This window comes from Myotis davidii, unplaced genomic scaffold (assembly GCF_000327345.1).
Source record: "Myotis davidii unplaced genomic scaffold, ASM32734v1 scaffold6, whole genome shotgun sequence".
In the NCBI taxonomy this organism is placed as follows: Eukaryota; Metazoa; Chordata; class Mammalia; order Chiroptera; family Vespertilionidae; genus Myotis; species Myotis davidii.
In genome coordinates this window covers 4,833,474-4,843,382 of record NW_006383011.1, presented here as the reverse complement: position 1 = coordinate 4,843,382, position 9,909 = coordinate 4,833,474, and the positions used below count along the sequence as shown (strand labels likewise).

Sequence of the window (9,909 nt, the reverse complement as noted above, 5' to 3'; positions counted from 1 at the left end):
CAGGTACATGCCCTTGACCGGAATCGAACCCGGGACCCTTCAGTCCGCAGGCCGATGCTCTATCCACTGAGCCAAACCGGTTTCGGCCTGAGTTCACTTTTTAAAAGACTCTTATTATGCTATAGAAACGACTCGTAGACTGCCTCATTATATTTCCTTCCTCAGAGGATGTATCATCCCCTCTCAGTCTGCTTTACTGGCATGACTGCAGCTCATTCAGAAGGAATCTTTTACCATTCTATTTTTATTTACTTATTTTATTAGTTGGGATTAAGTTCAGCTGGCAGTCACAGAGATTCAAATTAACAAAGGCTTTACAAAGATAGAAGTTTATTTCTCTTTTATGTGAACCTTGAGAGATAGGCTGTGTTCCACACAGCTGTCAGAATCTGAGACTTTTCCATCAGATCATTCCATTGTCCCTTGGATGTGATCCTTGTCCTCATGGCCCAAAAGGCCATTATATCTATACGTCAGGCAACAGGAAAGGGTCAAAGAAGAAAGGAGCAAAATATACATATCTCTTGTCCTTTACGGAAGATTCTTCGAACCTGCCACATCAATTTTTCCACTTGTTCCATTGATTAGAACTTAGACACATGGCCATACTTAGCTACTAAGGGAGAGAGGAACATGTTTTTATTCTGGGTAGCTACAATCTACTATGGAATGGAAGAAGGGACAATGTATAAGAGGAACAGATGGGAATCTGTCACACCATGATATCTTTTTTTTTATTATTATTAGTTAAGGTATTACAAATGTGTCCTCATCCCCTCCATTAACCCCCAACCTTCCCCCCACCCCCGCCCCGCACACATATGCTCCCATCCCCCTGTTGTTCATGTCCATTGGTTTGGCTTATATACAAGTATACAAGTCCTTTGTCACACCATGATTTCTGTTTCTTACAGTCATTGAGTGGAATAAATTCAACAGTTTTATCCCAATTTTAGCATAGTGTCTTTAGGATATTATTGATAAGAACTTTGATGAGGGTAGACTAAGATTAGGGGAAACAAAAAACTGACATGATCTGTGTGTCAGCATATTTGCATAGCTCTTTTTTGAAATTCCATGTATCAGTTTGGAGTTTATTTTCTCACTAGTTACTATGGTTTCTTTTATCATTTGGGTCAAAGGGACAGCTGACTGGAGGTCATGTTTATGGAAGATCCTTCCAGGCTTCAAAAAAAGTCCGGGCATCAGAAACCTAGACTGATGAAAAAGTGTAATTTGTATTACCTTTTATAAGTCTGATGCCTAACCACTTTAGAAAGGTGTGTGCTTCTTAATGTATCAGAGTATTGAAATAGGAGCCACAAAATAATAAGAGGAAGATGAGTGTGGGAGCAGTTACAGGAAAAAAATGATACAAACTTTGTTAAATAGAAAAGTTTTCCTAGGAATGTAGGGCATTTAGGACAGGATACTACCCATAGAAACAGAACATGAAACCTTGAGAAGTTGGGATCTCTGGAAAAGAAATGAACACTAAGACCAGCTATGAGATTAATAGGGTTTTGTGTAATGAAAAGAAATGGGATGACACTTCCACCTTGCTTTTCCAGTGGATGGAGAAATAATATTCTCAACTCTTCATGATCCAGATGTTTTTTTGAGGCTAAATCTAAGGTTGGAAGTTTGGGAAAAAAAGAAAAGAAAAAAAGGATAGAGAGGACAAGTTCCTTCTTTTCAGTTGTCTAAATGAGCTCAGTGAGTTCCTGTGGGATTGACTGACTTCAGCACTTGAATTCAGGGATGACTGAACTGGTTGACTTGACCATAATGTAGTCTAACAGGACATCTGGAAACATTTTACCCAATTCCAAAGAACAGTGGGCATGTCCATGGATATCACATTGATGTCATTCATGCCTATTATCTCAGAGAAAGATTTTTGTGAATGAGGTATTATGGTTGACACATTTTTTATGTACATAGAATGTGTGTATGTATGTAAACGTGTCTCCGCCCTAACAACCTTTTATCTGATGATGTTAGTGTTGATTGGTAATCGTTGCCAAATCTATTATTTCACTCAGGTTTGCAAAATACCTAGGGATTAGTCAGGGTTCTCCAGAGAAACAGAACAAACAAGGTAACATATAGATAAGATGAGAATTATTGTAGGAATTGGTTCATATAGTTATGGAGGCCTAGAAATTCATGTTCTGCTATCTATAAGCTGGAGAACCAGGATAGCCCGTGTTAGAATTCAGAGCTAGTTAGAAGACCTGAGAACCAGGGGAGCCAATGGTATAATTCTCAATCTGAGGCCAAAGACTTAAGAACCAAGAGCTCCCATGTCTGAGGGTTAAGATGGATGTCCCACCCAGCTCAAGGAAGGAGAGAGAATTCACTCTTCCTCCTTCTTTTTGTATTATTTGGGCCCTCAATGGATTTGATGATGCCTGCTCACATTGTTGAAAGCACATCTTCTTTACTTAGTTAGCTAATTCAAATGCTAATCTTTCCAAAAACACCCTCACAGACACACCCCAAAATAATAGTTTACCATCTGTCTGGGCATCCCTTAGCTCAGTCAAGTTGACACACAAAATAAATCATCGCAGTGACTTTTTTCTTCCTGTGCTTTATAAATTTTAATTGAGATCTCACATGATCTTTGTTATCTTCTCTCATGGAAAGTAGATTTTTGGCTGTTCATCCTTTTGCTGAGGAGAAAGAGCTCTGAAGTTTGCAACTTTTCCCGGGAATCTCTTTTCCCTCCTTGTATGGAGCTAAGACTTTTCTTCTGTATTGTGTGATCATTAAATGCCGAGGCTGACCAGCAGACCCTGAGCGACAGATGAATAGATTACTCCAACATAACATTTGCTGTGAAAGAGAGGGCTAAGGGACTGCCTGTCTAAAGGAACCAGACAACCTCGATTGCCTGCCTCATTAGGCTTTTATTGTAGCAGCAGTTTGAGATAAAGTTTATCTTTTAGATGCAATTAGTAGGATAAGTAATATTGGAAGGACACATGTGTTTGCGGTGTCCTTTAAGCAAGGACACCCAAAGATTAAGCATAAGAATTCCAGTAAACACCTGGGGTTCTGCACGTGCACAGGCTTGTGTGGAAAGGTCAAGGGATAATTGGGGGCACCATCTTTGGCACTCCCCTAAGTTGGAATTCTGATAAACAGGGTGGGCGGCCTTCCACACACTTCCCTTTTCTCGGAAAGTTTGTCCTCCTTACAAACTTTCCAACCAAGTCTCGTGTGCTCCCCAACAGTTAAAACCCACTAATTTTCAGCTCTCTTTGATTTTTTAACCCTCTTGCTTTTTTCTGAACTTAGCTATTTATTTAGAAGGTTATGTTTTATTTATTTAACATTTCTAAATATCTTTTAAGGGAGATTTTTATGTCTCTTAAGGCCACCATGTCCTCAGAAGCCCAAGTTTCCAGTTACTTTAATTCATACAGTATTATTAAAGTTATTCTGTACTGGATGGAGAAAAAAATATATAATTCAAAAGGAAAACAGCCTTATATCAGTATTTTTCATTGTAAAAATATATGCTGTTTTATATGGTAAATGGTGATGATGCTTGAAATACTATCAGTAGGATACAGAGGTTCAAAATATATGAATCAAAACTAATTACAACTACAGACCACCATGACACAAAAATTACAATAGTGATATTTTGTATGCACTAACTTTAAAGGGAACCTAGAATTTAATTGTTATTTTCTTTTTTTAAAAATATATTTTATTGATTTTCCACAGAGAGGAAGGGAGAGAGATAGAGAATTAGAAACATCGATGAGAGAGAAACATCGATCAGCTGCCTCCTGCACATCTCCCAGGTACATGCCCTTGGCTGGAATCGAACCTGGGACCTCTCAGTCCGCAGGCCGACGCTCTATCCACTGAGCCAAACCGGTTTCAGCTTAATTGTTATTTTCATTTCAAATGCTCTTTCAAGAATTATATCATTTTAGATAATGTGACATGATGCTTATTATACTTGTTAATTTGTGTTTAATAAAAGTCCTTTCTGTAAAAATTTTGATAGATTATAGCTCAAGGCAAAAAGTAACCTAGATCGTGGTCGGCAAACCGCGGCTCGCAAGCCCTATGCGGCTCTTTGGCTCCTTTAGTGTGGCTCTTCCACAAAATACCACGTGGGGGCACGCACATACAGTGCGATTGAAACTTTGTGGCCCATGTGCAGAAGTTGGTATTTTGTGGAAGAGCCAGTATTTTGTGGAAGAGCCACACTGAAGGGGCCAAAGAGCCGCATGTGGCTTGTGAGACACGGTTTGCTGAGCCGCAGTTTGCCGACCACTGACCTAGATGTTTCTGTATAATTCAGAAGAGGAGGAACCAATTAACTGGAAAACTCTGTGATTATTTGAATTCTCTTATGCAATTTGATTATTAAATTAGAATAAGGAAAGTTGTGAAAGAAAATGAAACTAAAAGAGAGAAATAAGAATGGGAAGTAGTTAGTCACCATGAAGGAGGATGTGACAAACCCATTGGGTTGGTGCAATGGTTGCGTCTTTCCATTTACCACTCTAGAAGTGCATCTGAATTAACAGTGCTATTTCCCTGTCAGTTTGGCTGGTTATTGGCAGTAAAACTGACATTACTTGGACTTAATTAGAATTGGTTAAGGATTCTTGTCCCCATTTTTTTTTTAAGATAAAGTTGGAGAAGGGAGAACTAGAATCTGATTTCACGATTATTTCCTGAAATGACCAACAGAAAAGAAACTCCTCACCTCATCTTTTTTTCTTTTCTTTACTAGTGTGCCTTTACTCTTACAATGATATTTGTTTAGCATTTCAGTATTTATACTATAGATTAAGGGAGGAGAAGAGAGCAAAACATGTGCATGAAAGTGATTATTAAAATGCCTAAATTCCCAGGAGACACTGAGGGGAAATTTTGACTACAGCTGCTTCATTCCTATAATGGCTGATCAGGAAGCAAATCATGACCAAATTTATACAAATTTGATGGGCTGTTTGTTATTGTTGAAGCCCTGGGTTCAAGTTTTAATATTCAGATGTGGAGAAAAGGATGGAAACTGGTGTTCATGAGTAATTAATATTAGACTCCTAAGTGAAAAATTAGAAAAAATATATTATTTGTGTAACTCAGTCCAGGCGTTTTTATATGTTTTCTCACTTGACCTTCAATACTCCCACATGGTAGTTATCTTTATCCCCAAGACACATGGAGGTATATAACTTCAGTTCATTGATGATGATACTTATACTAGAATTAATTTCCATTGATTCTTTTCCATTTTCTATGTAGGATGCTGATTACTGTCTCAATTCCCAATTAATAAAGAAACATACTGATCACAGTGTAGCCACCAAATCAAAGTAATTTGATTTATGGTCCCAATTAAATGAGAAAGGATAAACACATAGGTCAATGCAATAGAATACAGAGTCCAGAAATAGAGTCACATATACATGGTCATTTGATTTCAACAAAGGTGCAAAGGTGATTCAATGGAGGAAGGGTAGTCTTTTCACAAAATGGGAGCAAAGAAACATTTGTAATTAAAAGTGACTCCTAGAAGTTACTGCAAAGATAACAGTTACCTCTAAGGGGGAAGATTAGAGAATGCAATTGGGAAAGGGGATACAGGAGCTTCAAAAATAGTGTTTAATTCTTCAGCTGGGTGATTGGGCACTGAGTATTTTTCTTTTTTTAAAATACATTTTTATTAATTTCAGAAAGAAAGGGAGAGGAAGAGAGAGATAGAAACATCAATGATGAGAGAGAATCATTGATCGGCTGCCTCCTGCCTGCCCCCTAGTGGGAGTCAGGCCCACATCCCGGGCATGTACCCTTGACTGGAATCAAACCCAGGACCCTTCAGTCCGCAGGCTGATGCTCTATCCACTGAGCCAAATCAGTTAGGGCAGATATTTTATTTTTAAGACATTTTCAAATATGTTTATTTAGTCTTTGCATCCTGAGAGACAGATATAATCATTTCTACTTTTTACATAGGAGGAAGCTGAGATTCAGGAAAATAAAACAAGTTACTAAAGGTCAAGAAGTGAACACTCTTGTCAGTAATAAACATCCATACTCTTTTTAAAAATATATATATTTTATTGATTTTTTACAGAGAGGAAGGGAGAAAGAAAGTTAGAAATATCGATGAGAGAGAAACATCGATCAGCTGCCTCCTGCACATCTCCTACTGGGGATGTGCCCACAACCCAGGTACATGCCCTTGACGGAATCGAACCTGGGACCTTTCAGTCCGCAGGCCGACGCTCTATCCACTGAGCCAAACTGGCCTCGGCCTTTTTTTAAAAAGAGCCTCTCTTTTTATTTTTTAAAATACATTTTGTTGATATTTTTACAGAGAGGAAGGGAGAGGATAGAGAGTTAGAAACATCGATGAGAGAGAAACATCGATCAGCTGCCTCCTGCACACCTCCTACTGGGGATGTGACCACAACCAAGGTACATGCCCTTGACCAGAATCGAACCTGGGACCTTTCAGTCTACAGGCCGATGCTCTATCCACTGAGCCAAACCGGTTAGGGCCATCCATACTCTTTCCACAAATTCTTTCCATATTTCTTGGAGTTCTAATTTAGCAGAAACTATTCCCACATCCCAATGGAGGAAAAGGATTCAGAAAGAGGTCTTTGAAATATGTTTAGCCAGTGTGGCTCAGTTGGTTGGGCATGGTCCCATACACCAAAAGGTTGCTGATTTGATTCCCAGAAAGGGCATATGCCCAGGTTGCTGGCTCAATCCTCAATAAGGGGGCATGTAGGAAGCGGCTGATAAACATTCCACTCTCACATTGATGTTTCTATTTCTGTCTCTTTCTCCTTTCCTTTCTCTCTACAAATCAATAAAAATATTTAAACACACACACACACACACACACAAATACAAGCCCAGCCAGTGTGCCTCAGTGGTTGAGCATTGACCTATGAACCACAAGGTCATAGTTTGATTCCCGGTCAGGGCACATGCCCCGGTTTTGGGCTCAATTCCTAGGGTGGGGTGTGCAGGAGGCAGCCAGTGATCAATAATTCTCATCATTGATATTTCTATCTCTTCTTCTCCCTCTTCCTTTCTCTCTGCAGGCAATAAAAATCTTTAAAAAACACACAAAAAAACTAAAAACTAAATATAGTGAGGAAAATATCCTGTTTTGGATACTTGATCATTAATTATTTTGGAGACGGACTTAGAAATGAAGAGAATTTTCCCTCTTTCACATTCAACCACAAATAGAAAGCCTTTTGCACTCTTAAGGATTAAGTGTCTGAGCTCATTATCCTGAATAAATGAAGGTCAATAAATATCTCCTGCATAAGAATTTGTCATACCTTTTAAAGATTTCAAGTGTTGAATGATCATCTTTAAAACTAAGTGTTCAGTTTTCGTGCCATGGCCTTGCACTGAGGGATCATGGCAGACAGGTTACTCATTTTATCTCTGCTCTGCTTTTCGGTTTATTTATGAGCTTCTCTGAAGGACTTCATTTTTACTTGTTCATCATCTTCCATTTGGGGTGGATCTGAATCACTTCCTTTTATTTTCTTGGAAACTGTCACATGCGGGCTGATATACAGAGCCAGTAGCTGTGGGTTTGTCCCTGGCTCATGATTAGAAACCATGGAAGCAATGCACTGGTTGTTTTCGATCAACACTGTACCTCTCACTGCAGCCTCCTCTTCCGCCGCCATCTCAAGAGCCATTGGTTGGCTGTGCAGCTCCAGGGCTGGCAGCATGGAGAGGCCCGGATCTGCCCACTGCCATCCCAGTTATTGACCCAGGAGTGAGGGTGGAGGTTGGGACTCTGCCTGGTGCCACAGCAGCCAGCATCTACCTACTTGACACCTGCGGGGGGCTACAGAGTATGCAGACTGGGGTTCACCTGCCGGTGGGTCTGACAAAGGGCAGATATTTTATATTCTGACTTTGTTTTTTACTTTTTCTGGTGTTGACATCAAGTTTTAACATGATTTTAAACCTATGTGTTTTAGTACTTTGTACAAGGACAGGCAGATAAGGAGATGTGAAGATTTTCAGTGAGACTGCCAAAATAATTTAATAATCAGATAGTAAGTGATAATGAAAGGAGAACCCTCATTGATTAAGGCCAGGCAGTTTGACTTCTGCACTCTTAAGAATTAAGAGGAAATAATTAGAGCTCGAGGAGTGGAGGGAGTAGAAACTTAGGTGGGAGGCCTGTCACAGAAGGGGAAGTAGGTTGGTGGGAGTGGAGGGAAGGGCAAGTATTTAAAATTGAATGAAAATAAGTAGTAATAATACATATTGCTGGCGCCTGAAGGAAAAACCCTCACTGGTTATATTTCTGTCAGACATGTTACAAGAAGTTTTCAAGGGAGAATAATGTTAGTGTTTTAGTTTGCTTTAAGAAATGGATAACTTCCAGTTTGACTTTGTCTTCTCATTGTCACCTCCTTTGCTAACATTATCACTTGTGGCTGAAATACAGGCTGTTGAGTTTAGCCAAATGGTTGGCTCTTAATTATGCCTGAGAATAGAATTCTCCCTGGCACCAGCAATTTAGGTTTGTCAAAATGTGTTAATAGTGTTAAATATTACACTTAAAGGATGTGCTCTTGTTTTACTGCAATATTTAATGCTGATGCTAACCATCAAGAGTTAGTACAGCCCTAGCTGGTTTGGCTCAGTGGGTGGAGTGTCAGCCTGTGGACTGAAGGGTCCCAGGTTCGATTCCGGTCAAGGGCACATGCCCAGGTTGTGGACTTGATCCCTGGTGGGGGACGTGCGGAGGGGCAGTCGGTTGGTGGTTCTCTCTATTGCTGAGGTTTCTATCTCTCTCTCCACTCCCTTCATCTCTGAAATCAATAAACATATATTAAAAAAAAAAAAGCTGAGAAGCCTGACACTAAGGAGAAGAAAGCCGAGAAGGCTGATGTGACCTGGAAAGTATTATGCTAAGTGAAAAAAGCCAATCAGTGAAAGACAAATACTAAAAGTGGAATCTAATGAACAAAATAAACTAATGAAGTGGAATCAGACTCATGGATACAGAGAACAGGCTGATAGCTGTCAGAGGGGCAGAGGTTGGGGGCTGGTGAGAAGGGTAAAGGGATTAAGCAAAGAAAAACAAAAAAAGAAGGACTCATGGACACAGACAACGATATGGTGATTGCCAGAGGAAGAGGGTAAAGGGAGGATAAATGGTGTTGGAAGGAGACTTGACTTGGGGTGGTAAACGCACAATACACTATGCGGATGATGTATTGTAGAATTGTATACCTGAAACCTGTATAATTTTATTAATCAATGTCACCCCAATAAATTTAAATTTTTAAAAAGGAAGGCTGATGCTGGTGGCTAGATTAAGAAAGATAATCTTAAGAGCAACATGCCTAAGGAGGGGAAGTCCCACTGCAGCTGAAACCCTGTCCTGGTCAGAGGAATTGGCAGGTATTCCTGATTGGCTATGTACTCCTGAAAGGCCATGTACGAGAGGAAGTATTCAGCAGCTAAATCCAGTACTGAAAGAAAAAAGGAAAAGGTTCTTGCTACTGTCATAGAACCAGAATGGTGGTATCTAAGTGGTAAAATTTTGGAAAATGTCTAGATATTATCTTACTGAAGCTGTTGAGCCATGGCAAGAAAGCCTTTAGTCAGCATGTGAGAAAACTGTGCTAGCATTACTTCTTTGACCCTTCTGATCATCCTCACTGGGCACCACAGAGGCAAGGGGGTGATTTTCCTGAAGCAGCTGAGCAGTGCTTGCTACTTGTGACTGGGCCTCTGTCCCTCAATCGAATTCCTCATTGCCACCTCCACCAAAATTGATACCAGTGGTGTGAAAATCCTTAAACATCTCACTGATACTTACTTCAAGAAGAACAAGCCAGTTCCTGCCCAGGTAGCTCAGTTGGTTAG

At 39.9% G+C, this 9,909-nt stretch overlaps 1 protein-coding gene across 1 annotated transcript in view; it reads left to right on the top strand.

Annotated features, from left to right (window-relative positions):
- COMMD1 (copper metabolism domain containing 1) overlaps positions 1-9,598 on the top strand; it is a 41,618-nt gene extending 32,020 nt beyond the window's left edge. The window contains exons 3-4 of the mRNA XM_015557850.1: positions 7,685-7,900; positions 9,473-9,598. Of these exons, the coding sequence (XP_015413336.1) occupies positions 7,685-7,900; positions 9,473-9,598 (342 nt within the window). The remainder of the gene's footprint in view (positions 1-7,684; positions 7,901-9,472) is intronic.
- Positions 9,599-9,909: the final 311 nt, after the last annotated feature.